This window comes from Chlamydomonas reinhardtii, chromosome 17 (assembly GCF_000002595.2).
Source record: "Chlamydomonas reinhardtii strain CC-503 cw92 mt+ chromosome 17, whole genome shotgun sequence".
Lineage (NCBI taxonomy): Eukaryota > Viridiplantae > Chlorophyta > Chlorophyceae > Chlamydomonadales > Chlamydomonadaceae > Chlamydomonas > Chlamydomonas reinhardtii.
Window position 1 is genome coordinate 2802034 of NC_057020.1, and position 20367 is coordinate 2822400.

A 20367-nucleotide genomic window follows, 5' to 3' on the forward strand; every position below is an offset into this window, starting at 1 on the left:
GGGACACGGGGGTTATGCGTATCGGCCACTGTCGCCGATTGCACGCAGAGTGGGGCTCCTGCCAGCTGCAGATGGGCCTCCGCCGCAGAGAATTGAACTCGGTCCCTTACTCCCCACATATCGCCCCGTAATAGCTGAACGCATATTGGGTTTTGTGATATTGTCATTGACAATAGCCGCGACAAAGACCTAAAGCTCAACTGCTGCCTGGCTCAGGTTTAGTCCCTCTTGAACACCTTGAGTTTACCTCTGTGTATATATCATATACAAGCCTTACGTCACAAACCATTTGCTTAGCGTTGAGCATGCGCACTGTGACATCGAAGGAGGAGGGCCTTGCGCTCTGAGGAGCGCCTCGCGCTCTGCCGCATATCTAATAGTCTCCTAGGATGTCCGGTCGCGGTCCAGGCGGGCCATCGAAGGTCAGGCTTATGCCGTTGCCGAAATTCTTCCTGTTACTTGTTTGGGAGAGCGGGCCGTCGGGTTGTGCGCAGCCTTTTCGCACATATTCGCAACTGCACAAGGCATGTCGCACAACTTGCCTCAACGGAAGCCTTGCACACAATGAAATGTGGCGCATTATTGGGTTGGCCTTTCCAATTTCAGGCCCAGCAGGACAAATGGAACGAACAGGCTATGCAGCTCATGAAGCGGCACGACCAGAACGGTGATGGCTTGCTGGACCCCCGGGAGATGGCCTCAGCCATCAACGAGCTCTGTGGCACGCATGGGTTCAGCGCCCGCAGCCTGAGTGAGTGTCAGATGCAGACAGGCGGCAGGGGGTAGAGCTGCAGGCCACGGGGGTTTGTGTATGCATTATGGCGCGCTGCTGCCACACCACCTCCCGCCACACGACATTCCGTTGCCCTCTCCCTTAGCCGTCCCTTTTCCCATTCCTGACTCTCCCCTTTCCCCCGCTCCCCCCTCCACACACACCAGCTGCCTCACTGGGTCTGGACCAGAAGCTGGAGAACTCGTCCTACCGGTGGTCACCCGTGGAGTTCAGCGACATGTACCGCAGGGCCATGCTTATGGCGGACACGGGTGACCGCGGCGGCGGCGGCAGCGGCGGCGGCGGCGGCTCCGGCGCAGACCGGCTGGTGGGCCAGGCGGTGGACGCGCTGCGAGACTGTGAGTGGGGGGGGGGCGGGTAGGGTTCTGGGGCGGGAACGCAAGGGGCTGGGCAGGATATGGGGCGTGGACCGGTGCGGAGGGAGGCAGCTTGGCGGTGCGTGGGTGCCGGCTCGTGCTATGGAGCGGTGGACCTGCGATGGCGGTGGCAAAAGAGCTGGAGGACAAATCCAAAATCTAGACACGAATGACATAAAAGGAAAAGGGCCGCTGTGCGTTGCCGGCGGGTGAGTGACTGGGAGTGAAGCCATGCACGTGCGCGCACGCACACATTCCCACACGCGTCCTTTCTTTGCACGCACACACTTGTACACACACACAGTGGACGCCAAGACTGAGGCGAACCTGAAGCAGTGCTACAACAACTACTGCCGGCTGACAGTTGCGGGCGGCGGCAAGATGATGATGGACGGCGATCTCAAGATCAGCTCCGCGCAGTGGCACCAGCTGTGTGCTGACGTGGGGCTGGCGCAGCCCGTGGGTGAGTGCGGGGAAAGGGGTGCGCGAGGCGGTGCGCGCTGTGGGATCTGCGATGGCTGATAAGGTTTGGAGACTGCGGACCGTATCGATGGCTGCAATGACAGCTTGGGCCACAGGAGTGCGGCAAGCTGCCCCCCGGCGTGCGCACTGTGCCCATCGCCACCTCCACTTCTGCCAACGCGCTGTTACCGGCTGCTGTTTCTGCTGCTGCCGCCGCGCGCAGGCCCGGTGTCGCCCACGGACCTGGGCAACATCTTCTCCACCGCCTCCCAGCGCAGCAGCGGCCTCACGCTGAAGCAGTTCCTCACCGCGCTGGCCATGATCTCGCCCGACCTCATCACGCTCACCAACCACATCGTGGCACAGCTGGGGCCGCAGGTGGGCGGGGACGGATGGAGCGCGGGCGGTGGATTTCCAGTTGCGTGCCTCGAATCCGCGCCGTACCGCATCCAGCTTTATGAAATATCACGCCTGCTGATGTCACTGGCTCTTTGTTTTGGAGGGCTGCGTACTGAGAACCTGGCTGCCCGTCAATCTCTGCTTCTTGTCCTGTGCAGCTGCGGCCTCGTGCAGGCGGCGATGCGCCGCAGCCCGCCTGCTTTCCGCTGCGCAACCTGGACCTGAAGTCGCAGGCGGCGCAGGCGCACTGGGGCGTGGCGCAGGGCGTCATGTCCGCAGCCAATGCGTTCATGAAGGCGGGTCAAATGGGAGGGGGTGGCGGCGGCGGCGGAGGTGGCGGCGGAGGAGGAGGAGGAGGCGGAGGCGGAGGCTTCGCGGGCGCTGTCGCGTCCGCGCTGCAGGGCGTCCCGTCAGGCGGCGGCTTTTCAAGTAAGCCCTTGGGACGCCAGTGGTACTAACGGCTTGCTTGCTTTGGCCGGAACATAACACAACTGTTCGCAGCGTTTTGCTGTGCAATCTGCAACAGACCGCTAGCCTTGTTACCGTAGCATCTGCCATTCTTGCCCATTTGTCGTCGCAGTCGAGTATGAGGAGAGCAGGCAGCAGCGCGGTGGCAGCGGCTTCGCCTCGCCCGCGCACATGCGCAACAGCACTGAGATGCTCAGCCCCATTGTGGGCGGCCCCATCACCGCCAAGCTGGGCGGCGGCGGCGTCAAGCGCTCCTCGCTCACCAGCCTGGGCGGCGGCGGTGGCGGACTCACGGCCGGCCTGAGCGGCGGACTGCGCTCCGGCAGCGCCAGCGGGCAGAAGGTGCGCGCGGCTACCCAGGGTGTGGGTGTGGATGTGGGCGTGGGTGTGGGTGTGGGTGTGGGTGTGGGTGTGGATGTGGGCGTGGGTGTGGGTGTGGGTGTGGGTGTGGGTGTGGGTGTGGGTGTGGGTGTGGGTGTGGGTGTGGGTGTGGGGTTCGTTGTCGGACGGCCTGGCCGTCACTTTTTCAGTTCAGGAAGGCAGTGCTTCGCGTGTACCGCTGTGGCACTGCCTCGGCGGCGTGTTCCTCCTTGGTGCACACGCGCACGCAAACCCGTCTGCACACAACACGTTTCCCTTTCGCTGAACACACACCACGTGCACAAACAAACACACACACACACTTCCACAAATGCACACAGAGCCTGGACCTGCCGTCCAACCAGATGGTGCTGCTGGACCGGCTGGCGGCGGCCGAGGCGCGCATCACGCAGCTGGAGCAGCAGCAGTCGTTCACGCGCGAGATGATGCAGGCAGCCACGGCCGGCGGCGGCGCGTTCGGCGCGGCGGGCGGCGGCGGGCGGCCGGCGGCGGACACCGGCGGCATGCAGGCGGCGTCCGCGCCTCAGGTCATGGCGCTGGAGGCCAAGATTGTGGCACTGGAGGCGGAGGTGGGCTTGTCGTGTGTGTGTATTTGGAGTGCGCAGGTGGAGATGTGTAGCTACTTAGCTTTATGAAAGGACGCCTGGAGGCCCTGCTGGATGATGACACAGCAACCACAGCAGCGCTTTGCATCCGGTCCACGATGGTTTACTGACAGAGCCCGCCACCCGTTTCACTCAAACTTACGCAGCTGGCGCGCGTGTCGCCGGGCGCCGACGCGCCGCGGCTGGTGGCGGAGGTGCGCGACAACCTGGACCTGCTGTCTCAGAAGGTTGAGAGCCTGACCAAGACGGTGGAGCGCATGGGTAAGAAGGTGGACAGCTGCGAGAACACCAGCAAGGCGGCGGAGGAGGGCGTGCGCGCGCTGCAGGCGCCCATCCAGGAGGCCACCAGCGGCCTGGCGTCCATCCGCCAGGTGGGTGCGGGCGGGGGGCCAGGCAGGCGTGGCGGGGCGGGGCGCGTGTGGGCAGGTGTTGCGGGGGTTTGGTGATGTGGCTGGCGCTGGTTGGGGCTAGCGCTGGCCGGCGGCGGAGGTTGTGCTGACCTGAGCATGTCGGACGCGCCAGGCCCGCACTTGCCCGAGCCACAGCATCTGCGCGCTGTGCTGTAGTGTACCATGACTGCTCGTGCACGTGTGCGTGTGCGTGTGTTGGCTGTGTGCCGGACACAGGTGACGGACAGCCTGCGGTCGGGTGTGGTGAGCAAGGAGACGGAGCTGATGACCACGCTGGTGTCGCGGCTGGGAACGGCCGAGGGCAACATCGAGGCGCTGGACGGACAGCTGCGCAAGGCCATGCGCGACGGCAAGGTGCGCGGGCCGTCGGGGCACGTGGAGCTGTGTGCGCTGCACGCGCTTCTTGAGGGTTTTCCCCTGTGCGCACATGCGTAATGTGCGCACCTTGTCGCACGTGGTGCTATGGCGGGCCGCCCTCCTTTCTGCCGCTGTCTTCGCCCATGGCCTTGCGTATGCCCATGGCACCCCTCTGACTTCCCCCTGGTTTCCGACGTGTAGGTGAACGGCGCGCTGCCCAGCAAGGAGGCGCTGGCGGCGGCGCTGGCGGCGGGCGGCTACCAGGAGCTGCAGGCGCAGCAGGCGGCGGGTGAGGGGAGGGGCGGGGCTCGGGCGTGGGACTGCAGCCTACAGGGCGCGGGGCTTGGGCGCGGAACTGGGCGGCGGGGCCTTAGGGTGGGGAGGTGTTAAGAGATTCGAAGGGGGAGGGGTTGTAAATACCAGCCCAAACTAGGGGGCGGGAGGGGTTTATAACATTGGGAATAACTCAAGCTGTGTCCAAAGCTCACCTGGCCGCCGTCACCACGCCGCCGGACCCCCCCCATCCACAGGCACGGCGCCGCTGGCTCCCTCCACGCCCACCTCCAACGGCCCCTCGGAGATCAAGGAGGTGCCTATGACCGCCAGCACCGGCCAGCTCAAGCCGGGGGCGGGCGGCGAGAAGAAGGGCGACGACTACTTCGTGCAGACGCTGGGTGTGGTGCAGCTGGACAGTGAGGAGGACATCAGGCTACAGGTGGGGAAGAGCCCGATAGCCGTCCACGCAGAAGACGGAGTGATAAAGGGGAGGCGGCTAAGGCGGGAGGGCGGGGCGGGGCGGGGCAGTATCAGAGAAAGGGAGCGACGGGCGACGCGCGGACGAAGTGAAACCGGTTTGATAGCTATCGGCTGTGGCCGATGCGACTGGGGTGCAGGATGGGCGGCCGACATACCCCACACGCGCCCATGCTACGGTGCCATGCTCACCGCCACCACCACTCCCTGTTCCGCGCAGATCAAGCTGCTTTGCGAGGCGATGGAGAACGTGAAGCGGCGCGTGAACCAGATCGCCGGCTCCAACCACCTGAACCCCATCGACTTCCCCACGCGCAACGAGCTGAACGAGGTGAAGAAGGTCATCATGGCGGACATATCCGACATCGACGCCAAATACGTCAAGTGAGTCGGGGTTGCTTTGGGGTTGCCAGGCATGCGGTATCACGTAAAGAGGGAGATGTGCGAGATGTGAACCGGCCGGCTGGGCTGGGTTGCGGTGTTTTTGCGTTTTGCATCTAGGCATCTGGTGTTACGTAACAGGAGGCCAGGCGTCGCTGTGTGCTGGTGAAGAGCGCATCGGCCGGCCCTGACAGGGTCGCGGCGTTTGGCGTCCTGCATGACCACACTACCTTCCCACGCTGCGCCTCACTCTTCATCCCCCACGCCGCTCACCTTCGCCACGCCAACCCACCTTGTCGACCCCACTTCCCCGCCCCAGGATGCAAAAGGAGGTGAACAATCTGGGGCTCAAGATGCCTGCGCTGGAGAAGAAGGTGGAGAGCAGCGCGCTGGGCTCGGGCACCGAGGTGGTGAACCGCCTGGTGTCCATGGGCATGGCGCGGCTGGCAGACGTCAAGGTGCGGGCCAAGGGGCGGAGGTCGAGCGGGGCAGGGGGTGGGCACGAGTTGTGTTTGTGTTGGTAGGGGGCGTATGGATTGGTAAGCACAGGGGCAAGGGGTCAACACCGTGCGTGGTGTGTAGAGACTCCTGAATGCGCCCACGCCCACGGGCTAGCCTGCTCGCACACCCCTCACACTTCTACTCCTCCTCCCCTCCTCCCTCCTCCTCCTCCCCCCCCCCCCAATGTGCTTGCCTACAACTCCATTCTTTTAAAATCATCCATGTAACCCCCTCCTCCTGCCCCTCCTCCCCCTCCTCCCCCTCCTGCCCCTCCTCCGTCGCCTGCTCCTGCAGGACACCGAGAACTACCTGGTGGACCGCGGCGCGGGCGTCAACAAGCAGTTCGACAACCTCAAGAAGGACATGCAGGACTTCCAGGGAGACCTGCAGGTGGGCCGGCGGGGGCGGGGAGGGGGGTTATGTGCCCGAGCCCAACGAAATAGGTCTCAATAGTCAAGGAATAGGGGGAGGGGAGGCGCAGACCGTAGCCCACCTGGGTGGACGGGGCGTTCGCAAGGCGGGCTGCTGGCGGCTGGCTGGCCGGTTGCATGGCGCCGGACGTGGCACCCGTGCGCCCTCTCTCCTGACCCCCAATAATCATGAATGTAACCCGCTCCCCCCTCCCCCCGCAGGCCAATATGGAGAAGCTAGTGACGCAGTTCAACAACATCAACAAGCAGCTGCAGGACGCACGCCGAGACGCACAGGCGCCCGCGGTGGGGCTGGTGGCGGCGGCGGTGGCCGGGCAGGCCGGCGGCGGCGGTGGCGCCACGTCGGCCGCGACCGCCGCCACCGCGGCCTCGGCGGCTGCCACGGCGGCGCAGACGGCGTCGGAGGCGCGCGCGGCGGTGGAGCGGGAGCGGGCGGACCGCGAGCGCGAGGTGAGGCGACGGCCAGCAGGACACGGCGGACTAATTCTCTGCAGGCTTGTGTACGTTTTATTCTTCCAATGACCCGCACAGCTACACCCATTTTCGGAATTGCTCGCGCAACTGTGCGCTAGGCACGCCCACTGCCCCCGCAGCCCGTTGCTTGCCTCTCTCCGGCCGTCCCCGCGCGCGCGCGCCCGCTTCCGCCCACGTCCGCTCACCCTCCCACCTGCCCGCCTGTATTCGCCCCCAGACCCGCGAGCTGCGTGAGCGGCTGGCGCGCGCCGAGAGCCACCTGGGCGGCGCGCTGGGTGAGCTGCAGACGGTGGTGGGCGCCGAGCTGTCCAACATCAAGGAGGTGCTCAGCCAGCTGGAGGCGGCCATGAACACATGTGCGTGCGGGGTGGGCAGGAGCAGGGGGAGGGACAGGGCGAGAGGGACAGGGAGAGAGGGAGAGGGACAGGGAGAGAGGGACAGGGAGAGAGGGACAGGGAGAGAGGGACAGGGAGAGAGGGACAGGGAGAGAGGGACAGGGAGAGAGGGACAGGGAGAGAGGCACAGGGAGAGAGGGACAGGGAGAGAGGGACAGGGCTGAAGGGTCAGAAGGGAAGCTCTGGAAACCACAGGGGTGGGGGTGGGCGCATGGCCACACCAGGGTGCCAGCTCCGGGGGCGTGCTGACGGGAAGGAGGGGCGGCGGGCACTGGGCGGCGGCCGACACAAGACCATTCCCACATGCCTCCCCACTCCCTCGGCCCTCCTCCGCGCCCTTTCGTGCGCGCGCAGCTGACGGCGAGGCAATGCGGCTGATCCGCGAGCTGGACGGCTCCCTGCGCGGCGCCCTAGGCAGCCTGGAGCGCGCCGGCAGCGAGCAGAACGAGATGACTGGCAAGGTCATCATGAAGGTGCGAGGGACCGGGTGCGGGTGCGGAGGAGAGCGGGAGGGGACTGTGCCAGTGGGGACGTGTGGACGTCGGGTCGAGGCTCTCAGAATCGGTAGCCTATGCCCGGCCGCTGCGCCAATGTATCATTCGCAAACCCCCAAACACATCAGGACACAAGTGCATCAAGTGATCAAACAAATTACATGCCATCGCCCACCCGTTCCCTGCGCCTCTCAACTCCTCGCCCACACAGATGGCCCGGCAGATCACGGAGATGCAGGTCAAGCTGCGGGAAATGGCCACGGCCATGGCCTCGGGCCCGCCACCCGGCCACAGCCCCATGCCCAGCCCGCCCTCGCAGCCGCCGCCCATGCCCATGGCGGCAGCGGCACAGCAGCTGCAGTCGCGAGAGAGCGAGTCGCAGGTGACTGGGGGCGGAACAACAAGACATGGGTGCATGACGAGTGTTGCGGAACTAATGCGTACGCAGACCAGAGCGGAAGGCGGAGTGGGCTTGCAGGGCGCACAGGGCTTGTGTGTGCTGCGCGCGCCGTGCTTAATGCGCCCTCACGGCCCGCGTGGTTTGATGCCATGCACTGTTGCACAATCGCGCCGTTGCGGCTGACGGTTTGACACACACCACCCATCTTCCCCGTCCTTCACCATGAACAGCTGCCTTTCGCGGCGCGGCTGCTGGCGCAGCAGAGCGGCGGCGGCGGCAACGACGCAGGCAGCCCCGCCTCCCCTTCGCTGGCGCAGCGCATCATCCAGGGAGCTCGCACCTCCATCAACGGCTCCGGCTCCTCTGGCGGCGGCCTGCTGCAGGGCCGCGCGCAGTCGCCGCTGACAGCGGAGATGGCGGGCGCTGGAGGCGGAGGAGGCAGGAATGTGGGAGCCAGCCCCGCGCGCGGCTCGTTGGCAGCGGACCCGCCGCCGCCGCCGGGCGGCGTGCGCATGCCGCGCCTGTCAGACGCGGGCGGCCGGAAGGCGTAGCGGCCTTTGGTCTGCAGGGGTAGGGGGCGAGTGCTAGGATGGCGAGGAGGTGGGGTGGGGTGCTGGTGGGGTGCGGGCTGGGGCGACGGAGGAGGACGATGGCGGCGGCGGCGGCCGCCGCAGGCCCGGCAGAGCTGCGCTGCAGAAGCGTTGCGGAGCTGAGGGACCAGGGACAGGTGGTACGGCCGAGTGAGTTCTTTGGTTGGTTTGGAGGGTCAGGCGACTTCGGCGTGGGGCTCTTGAATGGGTGCATGCACGATTGGGTTTCGACGACACACACGACTGGTGATGACGAGCTAGGACTTTGTTGGCCGCACATTGCTGTGATGCCATGCTGCGCGCGCACGGATGACGGCGTACATATGAATGTATGGTGGTATGTAGCAGAGGGGCGGGGGCGAGTCGCTACGTCCAGCGGGCCACTCAGGGAGGTGTTGCACAGGTTGTTGTGTCGGCAGCTAAGCCTGTTGCTTCGTTTGTTGGAATGGTGGAATACATATAAATGAGAAGCACTGGTGTCACGATGGCATCCCCGAGCGGAACGGCGCTTGGCAGAAGTCTGTTACCGGGAATTCCCGAAGGCCCAACGCGCCTCCCAACCGCGAGCGTTACAGTCAGATACGTATTCAGATAACCACTGCTAGGCAGTCGTCTTGCTTCTCAGGCCGGGGCCGGGGCCGGGGCCGGGGCCGGGGCCGGGGCAAACAGCAGAATCGTGACGAATGGTCCCCATCGCGCCTTCTTTTGGGTCAGGTCGTCGCCAAGCATTGAGGTACTTCCGGGCGCAACAATTACACTGTACACAGCATTACGCCTACCTACTATCAACTCCCCTGCAGTAAACGGCCTCACCAGTGTGGTCCCAACAACCCCAGCATTCCGCCCTCGGGCAACTTAACACCAGCCAGGAATGAGGACCATTCACACGAGTGGCACATGCAGGCTCGTAACCGGCACTCAGCGCTGTCGGCGCCCGGTCCCATTGCCCGGGAGAAGCTCATCGATTGTGGCACGCTCGTGGCGCGACTACTTTGCTGATGAGCGAAGCGCTGCCGAGCAGTTCTTCGGTGAGGACTATGAAGAGGAGATGGTGGCGTCGCCATCTGGCTCAGAACGAGACCGGTTCAGTTCGGTCAACTTCGACAAGGAGGGCGTGCTGCAGCGACGGCAGGGCTCCAGCTGGCGTGCCAAGGAGAAGGGCCAGGCCGAGGGCATTGAGCGCGACTTCCTGTCCGACCTCGGCGCCAAGCAGGTAAGGTGAAGGGACATGTGAAGGTGATACAGTATGCGTGTGTGCGCTGTGGATTGGGGTTGGGGCGGCCTTGCGGAGTGGTGGCGGCGCCGGACGGGTGCCACGCCTGCATGTCGGGCGTCCCGGCGCCCCGCGGCTCCTGACGACGAGCGCCGACGGCCGCGTGTATCCTGTGTTGCTCTTGCACGAGGATTGCGTTGCGAGCATGCTAGCATGCTAGCATCCGGAGTAGGTTGGATCGCAACCCGCCGCCTGCAACCCTAGCCGCCAGAAGTGCTGACGCTGATACTCCTTTCCGCCTGCCTGCCCCTCTCCACCACAGCTGTACAACATCAACGTTGACCACGGTAAGCCACCACTCGCATGATACAGACACTTAGCAATTGCGAAAGGCGCTCGGTGCTTAGCTGGCTTAGACCCTCCTTGGGCTCGGATATGGCCACCCTCCTGCTGCATCACCCAGGCTACCAACAGCCTCCAATGCCAAGTGCCGAACCCAACCTCCTCCATCCCATCTCCTGCAAACTCCACCCCCTCCCCTTCTTAATCAATCATGAGCGTAACCCCTCCATCCCTCTCCCCACCCAACTCACCCCGCAGGCCAAAGTGTGGACCACATCGACTCGCTATTTGCGGGCGAGGTGCTGGGCCACAAGTCCGATATCGCGGACGGCTCGCTGCGTGCCGTGGACTTCCGCGTGTTCAACAACATCGTGGGCGACTACTACGTGGCGCCCGCCTTCCTCATGAAGGTGGCGGTGAGTGCAGGGAGGCGGCAGCGGGGAGGCGGAGGCAGGGGGGGTCCCGCCCGGGCCCAACGGAAAAGTCCCATCATAATCAGGAAGCCCACCCAGTAAGGGGGGAGGCAGGTGGGGCACCTGGGGTGGGGGTGGGTATGCTGGGGTGAGGTTAGATGGGATAGGGTGTCGGTGCTGGGGTGGGGTACTGGGTGCACCTTCTGGGGATGGGGATGCTGGTGGGGTTTGGGATGATGTTGGTGGGAGTGACACGGGTAGACAACAAGACAAGCGACCTCGTGGGGGCCCCGGGAAGGCGAGTCCCGCCGCCCCAGGGACACGGCTTGGGGGGCCACGGCGTGGGGGGACTCGGCTTGGGACACGGCTTGGGACAAGGTGTGGTGCGTGCCGGTAGTGGGAAGCAACTGGAGGAAGAGGCGCGAGATTTGGCAGCAGGCAGGGTTAACTCTGAACCAACGGCGTGTGGGGGGGGGGGGGGGGCGGCTTGGGCCTCCGCTTGGGTTGGGAGGCAGCAGGAGGGAGAGGTACGAGGCGCGGCAGCTGCACACGACACACATGCGACGCACAGAACGCGACACACAGACGTCGGAGGCCAAGACGTTTCACAACCTCTTACGGCGCCCGTACGCATCCCTCACCTCTCCCGGCTGTCCCCCAGATGCACATGGCCAAGAACTACCTGTTTGACCTGGGGGCCATGAGCGCCAACACGCGCGTGCCGCTCATCCTAGGCATCTGGGGCGAGAAGGGCATGGGCAAGACCTTCCAGACCGAGCTGGCGCTCAAGAAGCTGGGGTGAGGGTGGGGTGTGGAGGAGGAGGGGGAGGCGGGAGGGAGGGAGGGAGGAGCAGGAGGGAGGCAGTGGGGAGGAGGGGGAGGAGGAGAAGGAGTACAGGGAGGGGGAGGAGGAGCAGGAGGAGGGGCAGGGAGGATGGCAGGAGGGGCGGCAGGGACAAGGGGGGAGGAGGGGGAGGAGGAGCAGGAGGAGGAGGAGGAGCCGGAGGGGCAGAAAGGGAAGGCGAGACGGCAGGCTCACAAGGGTGGTGAAGGGTAGCTCCAGAGTGTTTGGGAGACTCGGGATACCGGCAGGCGGTAGAGCGGCGGAAGCATCAGCATGGACCGGAGCAGGCTTGCAGCGCTGCAGCTGAGCTGCCGGACCGGTGCATGTGGGCTGTCGTCTTCCTGTCAACCATACCATAACCCCGAATGCGTTGACCCCGCATGCAGGGCCGAGACGGTGGTGATGAGCTCTGGCGAGCTGGAGCACGAGTGGGCGGGCACACCCGGCAAGCTCATTCGCGAGCGCTACCGCAAGGTGCGTGGGAGTGGCGTTCCTGGGATGCGGGGCGTCGCATGGGGCGGCGGGGAGGGGGCAAAGGAGGCACGGGTACGTAAATCAATGAGGCTTCAATCGTGCACGGACCGCTGGCAGCTGGCCGTGGGGGCCTTCGCGGCGGGCGGCGGGGCGTCATGCGGGGCGGCGGGGAGAGGGCAAATCGAGGCACAGGTGTGGGAAGCAATGAGGCTTGAGACATCCAGGGCCGGCTGGCATCTGGCTGTGGGGGCCTTGGCCCCAGGCTCGCGATGTTTGCATGCGACGTTGTTGCTGCCCGCACTCGCGCCGGGGGTGCAGGCGAGCGAGATGTCCAAGGTGCGCGGCAAGATGACAGCGCTGCTCATCCACGACATTGACGCCGGCCTGGGCCACTTCGACCACGTGCAGGTGCGGGGGCGGGGGGCAGCGGCGGGGCGGGATGAAGATGGCGGCGGAGGCGGGGAGGGAACCGAGGAGGGGGAGGAGACATGGAGGCGTGGAGGGGGGGGGACACGCGCAGCAATGCAGTGGCGTCGCGAAGTTGCGGAGTTCGAGGCGGGTGTAACTTGGGAGTTGAGGCTTCTAGGGCAGGCGGGTCATACACTTGGACGCAAGCCCAAAGTGCCAGACGTGTACGGAACTGCGCCCGTGTCCCGCGGGCGCGCCGCGCCTGAACCCAACCTCCTGACACTCACTGCTCGGGGGCCGCAGGTGACGGTGAACAACCAGATTGTGATCGGCACGCTCATGAACATCTGCGACAACCCCAACGGTGAGCAACTGAGCTCCAACTGAGCTCGTGCTTAGTATCGGGGGGGGGGGCTGCGGGCGGGAGGCGCGGGGGGAGGGCTGGGCACCGCAGGCGTGTGCGGAGTTGCGGCGCTGGATGCAACGCAGCCAGGGAGGGAGGGAAGCAGGGACGGAGGGAGGGGAGGGAGGGAGCAATGCAAGAGGCTCGATAACCTACTTCCACACCACCAGACTACCTTGTACATGTACGTGTGTGTGTTGTTGCCGCGCAGTGGTGAGCACGGGCCAGGACTGGTTCGCTGTGAGCCGCATCCGCCGCACGCCCATCATCGTCACCGGCAACGACTTCAGCAAGATGTTCGCGCCGCTCATTCGTGACGGCCGCATGGACAAGGTACCGGGACGGGCGCCGGCGGCCTGGGGAAAAGGGGGGCGTCGAGGAGGCTGGGCCGCCCTTGGACGGATCGGGGAAGGGGGGCGGGAGCATGTGCCTGAAGCCCCAACGAGTGGGTCGGATACGGGTTGCAGTACGTAAGCTGCGGGATTAGACGCCTAGATGTCTGGTGGTCAGGATTTGGTCCTGTGTTTTGTGTGAGTTCCTGCCTCCTGCCTATGAGTTCCTGCCTCCTACCGACGCCGCCCCTGCCGCTCGCTCCCGCCCGCAGTACTACTGGAAGCCCACGCGCGAGGACATGGTCAACATCGTGTTGCAGGTGGGGCGGGTTGCACGTATGTGTATGTGTGTGTGTGTGTGTGTGTGTGTTTGTGTGTTGGTTTGCTTTAGTTTGCTTTAGTTTGGGCTGGTATTCACAAGCCCCCCCCCCCCGTGTTGCTGCTGAGCAGATGTACCAGGACGACGGCATCACCCGGCGCGACGTCGAGGCCCTGCTGGACAGGTGTGCGGCGGCTGCGGGTACCAGGGGGGCCGGGGGCGGATCCAGCCCGTCGTCGGACGGACGGCCGCCGAGCACGTGTCCCTTACCCCACTACATCTTTTAGTATCCTGGTTGCAGACGCTGCAGACCTCTTTCGCTGACGGCTCTGAGTCCGGACCACAACCGCCGCGCGGCCTGTGCGCCTACTCAGCTACAGCAACCGGACCTGACCTGGCGCTGGTCACACACTGCCTGCCGTACGCCCCCGCCACCCACCACCCACCCGCGCACGATACAGGTTCCGGCACCAGCCGCTGGACTTCTACGGCGCGCTGCGTGCGTCCACCTACGACGAACAGATCCGGGACTGGATCAAGACCGACGTCACAGGTGCGCTTGTGTGCAACAGTGCCGTAAAAACTTGCCGCCTCCCTCTGACCACTGCCCTTTCTACCTCTGCTTTAGCCGCTCTCGGCTGTCTCGGCCCGCTCCACGTTTACGCAAGATGTCATGCAGCAACACAGCCTCTCCGTTCTCCCCGCGTTATGCCGCTGCACACCCCGCAGGCGAGGAGTTCATCGCGGACGCCGCCAACCTGTCCAACATGGCCAAGACGCTGCTGTCCGTGGACCGCTCCGAGATGCCCAAGTTCGAGCCGGTGCGGCTGACGCTGGACATGCTGGTGGCCGAGGGCGAGCGGCTGGAGATGGAGCAGCAGCAGGTGAGCGGGCGGAGCGCGGCCCAGTTGGTGGTGGTGGGCGGGGGGCGGGGGCGAGGGGGCGGGATGGGGATGGTGATGGTGATCGTGGTGATGGCACCGTTTGCAAGGGTGGGCGGCGTTCCGTGCTTCGCACGCTGGGTGTGTGAATGCTTGTGTGGTTATAACAGGTGTGTAGTGTGCTTGCAGCGCCTCCAACGGGCGCGCTCAGCCCTGCCTTCAAAGCCCCGCCTTTGCATAATATGCATACGTACACGCCCCTCGCCACTCCCAAACATTCGCCACCCGCCACGCGCGCCACACTGGTGCAGGTGAACGACCACAAGCTGAGTGAGCAGTACCTGAAGCACGTGGGGCGCGAGGCGCAGCGCAAGGCCAAGGCGGCGACGGAGAAGCGCACCAAGGATGAGGCGGCGGAGCTGCGCAAGAAGTACGACAGAGAGCTGGTGCTGTCGGGTGGCGGCATGGGCGGCGGCGCATTCGAGGCGCGCAGCGTGCGCCAGCAGACGCGAGGCGTGCGGCAAGCGGGCTTCGGCGCGTAAGCGTTTGAGTGGCGGGGCGGGGCTCTGTGGGCTGGAGTGGGTGTGAGGGAGGCCGGGCAGTGTTGGTGTTGGAGTTTGGGGCGGGCCGCGGTGGGCCGTCGTGTTGTTTTGCCGGGTGTGTGTACAGCGCGTGCATTGCGGCAGTTTCTGTTGTCTGGCAGATGGGATATGTGGCGCCCTCATGTTTGTTTACGTGAGTACCGTAATGGGAGGTCAGGCAGCAGGTGGAACCAGTGCTAACGGTAGGGGCAAAGGAGGTGTGCAAGGTGTGCTGCCGCCGGCGGAGCTGCGTCAAGCCTAGCGTGCTCTGGCGGTGTATGGTATGTGGTGCCGTGGATGGCCGCACGTGCACATGTGTTTGCTCGCACGAGCACAGGTGTGCACACGTTCCGTTTTCTTCCCCTCGCTTCTTGATAAAGGTACTTCCTACTTGCAAATTTGCAGCAGAGTACGGTACGCGTAGAGCAGCAGCTGCGAGCCAGTGCAGTGGTGGTGAGCGCATGAAGCACTTGTGAGGAAGAGGTGCAGTGACAAGGAGTAGAGTAAGAGAGTGCGGCCGCCCTGGAGCCCTTCGTGTGTCGCTCGAGGGAGGAGACTGAATAAACCTTTGGCGCGCCGAGAAGCCGGACCTATGGGCAGGAAGCCGGGGGCGTGGCATGTGTGAAGATTGCGCACCCTCGTGTAGCATATGCCTACACAGTTTTGCTAGAGAGATACCGTATCGTATTTGAGTGGTGACACAGGTAGAGCATCGAAATGAGTAACAGAGACCACTTAGCATTACCTGTGAAGAGTGAGGGGCATGACGAGGAGCGTCCGAGTTGCAAAAGGTTGCAGTACACGTGCCTTAGATGTGCCGCATGTTCCGCCGCGAAGATGACGGGAATCTGCACGCTTGATGCGGCGGCAGGAGTGAAGGACCAAGCCCCAGTGAGGGAGGCTTGAGCCTGGAGGGATTAGACAGGTTCGGCACGGCCTGCGTGATGCAAAGAGTCTTACGCCTTTCGTGTTATAACTTCCCCGCTGGACGTGACCTCAAGAGTATTTGGCTGAGCCCCCCGAGCGCAGCGATCAGGGGTCGTATCTTGTTTCAGGGTTAATGTCTAGCTCCAGACAAAAACGGCCCGGTGGCCGCCGTCTTTTGTCTGGGCACATGGCGGTTTGGGGGCTTCTCCATAGGAAATGGGACAAAACCCGCCCCAAACCCGGGCCAACAAAGTCTCGCCCCAGACATTAGCCCCCGGGAGGAATGTCTAGGAAACGGCCAAAATGGCCAATTAATGTCTGGAGACATTAAGATAGGAGCCCTGGCAGCGATTCAGGGGGGCGAAGCCCTCCACGACCATGTCCTGTCCGGCTGCCCAAGCACGCCGTTCCAGAGCGGCAGTCGGGAGCGGTCAGGGTCAGATGCGAACGGCACACAGGCGGTCCCACGTTCCTCAATAAACCGGACCGCCTCTCACGGGGTCGCGCATATGTTCCGATGGCAATTCACGGCTGCAGAGTGCAGGCCGAGGCTACAGGGTGCATAGGAAGGTGGCGGCTACTTGGCCCGATCGGTGGGGGACCCCCCACGGGGAACCCCTGGGAACCTTTGCGCAGCCCTCCCAGCCTTAGGCCCTTTGGGACCCAACAGACAATCTCGCTGTATTATAGCTCATGTAGAGGTCCCTTGCCCCCCGGATCGCCACTGTGTGCTGCTGAGCGCCCCCTCCGGTGCCTCCGAACATGGCGTATGTGCATGTCACTTGAGACCGTCACCGTCACGCGAGCCCTCTGGCACAGCAGAATAGTATGCCATGTAGTAGCTCAAGGCATGTCCATGTTACTATGGACCACGGCTGCGAGCTATGGGAAGACTGGAGGGCGCCACGGGCTCACAGCGATGGGGCCTCTCCATGGCATTGATTTCCCGCGCTCGCGCACTTCGTGAGTTTACTTTTGTGTTAGCTGTCAGGACTACTCACTTTCGTCTCGCACCTGTCTTCGTTAACCTCCTCTCCTTCCGTTAGTTCACTCACACACAGCAGTCATGGCCGACCCCGCTAACGAGGAGGAGCTGCTCGACTACGAGGAGGATGACGTAGCCGAGGCCGAGGCCGTTGGCAAGGCTGGTCAGGAGAAGAAGGGCTATGTGGGCATCCACGCGACCGGCTTCAAGGAGCTCATGCTCAAGCCTGAGCTGCTCCAGGCCATCGCTGACTGCGGTTTCGAGCACCCCTCTGAGGGTGGGTAATTGCACGGTGGAGAGCAGCGCATCGGAGCGCTCTATCAGTGTCTTGGCGAAGACCTGGAGATCTGAGGCTTGACCCACTCCTTCCGTTGTCCCTTTGGTCCTTCTGGCACGCAGTTCAGCACGAGTGCATTCCGCACGCAATCCTGGGTAACGATGTGCTGTGCCAGGCCAAGTCGGGTATGGGCAAGACCGCGGTGTTCGTCCTGTCCATCCTCCAGCAGCTGGACCCCAAGGCCAACGAGTGCCATGCCATCATTCTGTGCCACACTCGCGAGCTGGCGTTCCAGGTGCGTTCAGCGCAAGGCCCCGTGTCCCGACTTCCGCCTAACAATGACTTGCCGCCGCGCAGATTTGCCACGAGTTCACGCGCTTCAGCGCGCGCATGAAGGGTGTGACTATCGGCAACTTCTACGGTGGCATTCCTGTGACGCAAAACAAGGAGACCCTGAAGAAGGCGGTCCCGAACATCGTTGTCGGCACGCCCGGCCGCATTAAGCAGGTTAGACTCGGTGAATAGGCGTGTGCATGTTGTTGCTATAGAAGTACGGGGGCGCGGTACAAGGACGGGGTGTGAGTATGGGGAGACTAGCGGGTCAAGGTCTAGTGTGTTTGTGCTGCGCGGCCTGACCTCGTCGCCCTCGCTGTTCCGTGCTTGCAGCTGGCCAAGGAGGGCGCGCTGCCTCTGAAGCACGTGCGCTTCTTCGTGCTGGACGAGTGCGATAAGATGCTGGAGAAGCTGGGTGAGTTGCTACGCACATCTGGGAAGGGTGTTGCTTGCGGTCGGCATGCGACGCATAGATGCCCTGAACTTGATGCCCGCACACTGACCTGCTCGTGGGACCACGGGCCACGACTGGACGAAAGGGGTGGTTCCTTAACCTATCTCGTGCCGCCCTGTGTCTCTTGCTTTGCAGATATGCGCGCGGACTGCCAGGAGATCTTTAAGCTGACGCCGCACGAGAAGCAGGTCATGATGTTCTCCGCCACGCTAAACCAGGACATGCGCGGCGTCTGCAAGAAGTTCATGACCAACGTACGTACTGGCGGCGTCGGCAGCTTACATGTCAGACTCGTGTCCCGTTCCCGCTGCCCAAGGGTCGGGCCGCCCAGCATCGCTTTCAGAACCACCAGCCTCCCAGCCCCCTGAGCTCTGGCAGCCGGATGGACGGCGATCCTCCGCTGCCTGAACGCTGGACGCTTGCGAGAGCTGTCTCTGTTGGATGCAAGGATGGCCTGCCCCTTGGGCGGCGCAGCGTGGCGTCGCGGCCGTGGGCGCATCGAAGCTCGTCTTGTGTCGTTCACGTGCGCTCGCTCGCCCAGATGAGGGGATTGGTCACCAGGTTGGCCTATGCATGCGCCGTCTGCATCCATCCATCCACCCATGCTCCGCGGCAGCCGCGTCCATATGGCAGAATCCAGTACGCGGGCGCCGGAGCCTAGCTAGCATTTCCACACGCCAGCCAGCATATAGTCGCATAAGGCGCCCTAGCTGCGGAGCCACCGGGCAGCAGCGCTGGACGGCGGCCGCATGGTCAGCCCACCAGCCCGGCACGCACGGGCGACTGGACTGGCGGCGCAGCAGCATATGCGAGCAAACCCATTGCCAGCGCGCGCAAGAGAGAGAGAGCCAAGTTGCTGAGCCGGCGCCCGCGCGCCCTGCTGCCCACTCCTGCTGCGTGTACACTGCTGCAGCCGCAAGAGGTGTACGTGGACGACGAGTCCAAGCTGACGCTGCACGGCTTGGTGCAGCACTACGTGATGCTGCACGAGGAGGAGAAGAACCGCAAGCTCAACGACCTGCTGGACGCTCTGGACTTCAACCAGGTGCGGGCGGGCGGGCGGCTGGGATGGAATCGTGCAGGTTTGGGGGCCGGGAAGAGGCTGTGGTGATGAAAAAGCGGGCGAAAGGGGTAAGGCGAGTGGGTAAGACCAAGGCGCGCAAGGAGGGAATGACGGGGTCTCGTGGCTGTAATGCGGATTCGGCAAATGGCTGCGCGCTGATTCGGCAAATGGCTGTGCGGCATGCTGTGTTTCAGGTGGTCATCTTCGTCAAGAGCGTGGCGCGCGCCAAGATGCTCAACACTCTGCTGAACGAGTGCAACTTCCCCAGCGTGTGCATCTACGGCGGCATGGACCAGGAGGAGCGCATCAAGGTGCGGCAGGGCGGGCCGCGGCGGTGTGGCGATGGGGTGGAAAGCTGCCGGAACGGGGTAAACATGGGGAATGACCATTGAGACCGTTCTCATGGTATGTTTGCGTGTGGGGCACACACATGAGGCGGGCGGGCGGCCTCTCGTGTGACCTCCCCCAGTTTGGTGGTCGCCGCTTTGCACCCCGATGCTAACCGCCGCACTGCCGCACACTCGCAGGTGTACAAGCACTTCAAGGAGGGCAAGCACCGCATCCTGGTGGCCACCGACCTGGTGGGCCGCGGTATCGACATTGAGCGCGTCAACATCGTCATCAACTACGACATGCCCGAGTCCGACGACAAGTCCAAGGGCGAGTCCAAGCACGGCAACGGCGCGGACACCTACCTGCACCGCGTGAGTGGGGATACGATGGCATTGCCGGACTTGTGGGCGGCGGTGCACCCATGGACTTTGCTAGGACGCTTAATCGTCCCGTCCACGACGATACTGACACGAGCAATGCCTCGGGTGTTATCTGCAGGTCGGCCGCGCGGGCCGCTTCGGCACCAAGGGTCTGGCGATCACGTTCGTGTCGTCGCAGGAGGACAGCGCGGTGCTCAACGCCGTGCAGGACCGCTTCGACGTGGACATCAAGCCCCTGCCGGAGAAGATCGACGCCAGCACTTACATGAACACCAACTAATCCAAATTAGCAAGGGCATGTTGGAGCAGGGCGCGAGACGGCGCTGGAGGCGAGGGGTGCTTAGGAGGGGTGAACAACTTCACTGCATGGAGGCCCTGTGAAGAGTGGGCTCTCACGGAGGATGCGGTTGTACAGGGCTGGAGCTGTCTTTTAGATGGAGGACGAAGGTGGCTGTAGGCTGATAGCGTTTGGTTGATTCGAACGGGACACGGACCAGTTGACGGATGGGTCAGTATGTCACGTAACACGTTACTGGTGTTGGGCACAGATAGGACTGCGAGCAGGTGTTGGGAGGCGAAGTCACCTTGGAGACGAGGGACGCAGCTGAAGGAGGTGCATGACATGTTGGACAAGGAGTGAATGCCGCTGTGCCAAAAAGCTGGCAACAGCGTGTAATAGAACGCGAGCTTACCGGTCACCTGCCCTGGAGGCGGTACAAGATAGGCGTCCAAGCTGGGTCCCCTGAATCCATGGT

The 20367-nt window shown here is 63.9% G+C and overlaps 3 protein-coding genes across 3 annotated transcripts; all 3 read left to right on the top strand.

The window, feature by feature from the left end:
- The first annotated feature begins 148 nt into the window (after positions 1-148).
- CHLRE_17g718900v5 (uncharacterized protein) lies at positions 149-9190 on the top strand. The gene is made up of 20 exons (XM_043072221.1): positions 149-422; positions 607-751; positions 940-1131; positions 1454-1612; positions 1835-1989; positions 2169-2439; positions 2591-2820; positions 3180-3428; positions 3611-3835; positions 4091-4228; positions 4433-4520; positions 4762-4946; positions 5205-5368; positions 5685-5823; positions 6161-6256; positions 6499-6747; positions 6989-7127; positions 7521-7639; positions 7872-8042; positions 8291-9190. Exons 1-20 carry the CDS (start codon positions 390-392, stop codon positions 8609-8611), a joined length of 3468 nt encoding a protein of 1155 aa, XP_042914680.1. The 5' UTR covers positions 149-389; the 3' UTR covers positions 8612-9190.
- A 168-nt stretch (positions 9191-9358) lies between these two features.
- On the top strand, positions 9359-15847 carry CHLRE_17g718950v5 (uncharacterized protein). Its single transcript, XM_001703723.2, has 13 exons — positions 9359-9863; positions 10186-10210; positions 10464-10621; positions 11280-11416; positions 11849-11936; positions 12255-12344; positions 12648-12708; positions 12959-13080; positions 13352-13399; positions 13530-13582; positions 13860-13951; positions 14128-14282; positions 14591-15847. Exons 1-13 carry the CDS (start codon positions 9699-9701, stop codon positions 14819-14821), a joined length of 1425 nt encoding a protein of 474 aa, XP_001703775.2. The 5' UTR covers positions 9359-9698; the 3' UTR covers positions 14822-15847.
- A 911-nt stretch (positions 15848-16758) lies between these two features.
- CHLRE_17g719000v5 (uncharacterized protein) lies at positions 16759-20300 on the top strand. The gene is made up of 9 exons (XM_001703724.2): positions 16759-17049; positions 17172-17344; positions 17407-17556; positions 17716-17797; positions 17972-18090; positions 18750-18881; positions 19094-19210; positions 19427-19603; positions 19731-20300. Exons 1-9 carry the CDS (start codon positions 16854-16856, stop codon positions 19890-19892), a joined length of 1308 nt encoding a protein of 435 aa, XP_001703776.1. The 5' UTR covers positions 16759-16853; the 3' UTR covers positions 19893-20300.
- Positions 20301-20367: the final 67 nt, after the last annotated feature.

Excerpts from the sequence above, each read along its gene's own strand:
- CHLRE_17g718900v5 (XM_043072221.1), top strand. The coding sequence starts at position 390 with ATGTCCGGTCGCGGTCCAGGCGGGCCATCGAAG. Across the intron at positions 752-939 it reads GTTCAGCGCCCGCAGCCTGA|CTGCCTCACTGGGTCTGGAC; the intron begins GTGAGTGTCAGA and ends CACACACACCAG. Across the intron at positions 2,440-2,590 it reads GTCAGGCGGCGGCTTTTCAA|TCGAGTATGAGGAGAGCAGG; the intron begins GTAAGCCCTTGG and ends TTGTCGTCGCAG.
- CHLRE_17g718950v5 (XM_001703723.2), top strand. The coding sequence starts at position 9,699 with ATGGTGGCGTCGCCATCTGGCTCAGAACGAGACCGGTTCAGTTCGGTC. Across the intron at positions 12,345-12,647 it reads GCCACTTCGACCACGTGCAG|GTGACGGTGAACAACCAGAT; the intron begins GTGCGGGGGCGG and ends CGGGGGCCGCAG. Across the intron at positions 13,081-13,351 it reads GTGACGGCCGCATGGACAAG|TACTACTGGAAGCCCACGCG; the intron begins GTACCGGGACGG and ends TCCCGCCCGCAG.
- CHLRE_17g719000v5 (XM_001703724.2), top strand. The coding sequence starts at position 16,854 with ATGGCCGACCCCGCTAACGAGGAGGAGCTGCTCGACTACGAGGAGGAT. Across the intron at positions 18,882-19,093 it reads ACGCTCTGGACTTCAACCAG|GTGGTCATCTTCGTCAAGAG; the intron begins GTGCGGGCGGGC and ends GCTGTGTTTCAG. Across the intron at positions 19,604-19,730 it reads CGGACACCTACCTGCACCGC|GTCGGCCGCGCGGGCCGCTT; the intron begins GTGAGTGGGGAT and ends TGTTATCTGCAG.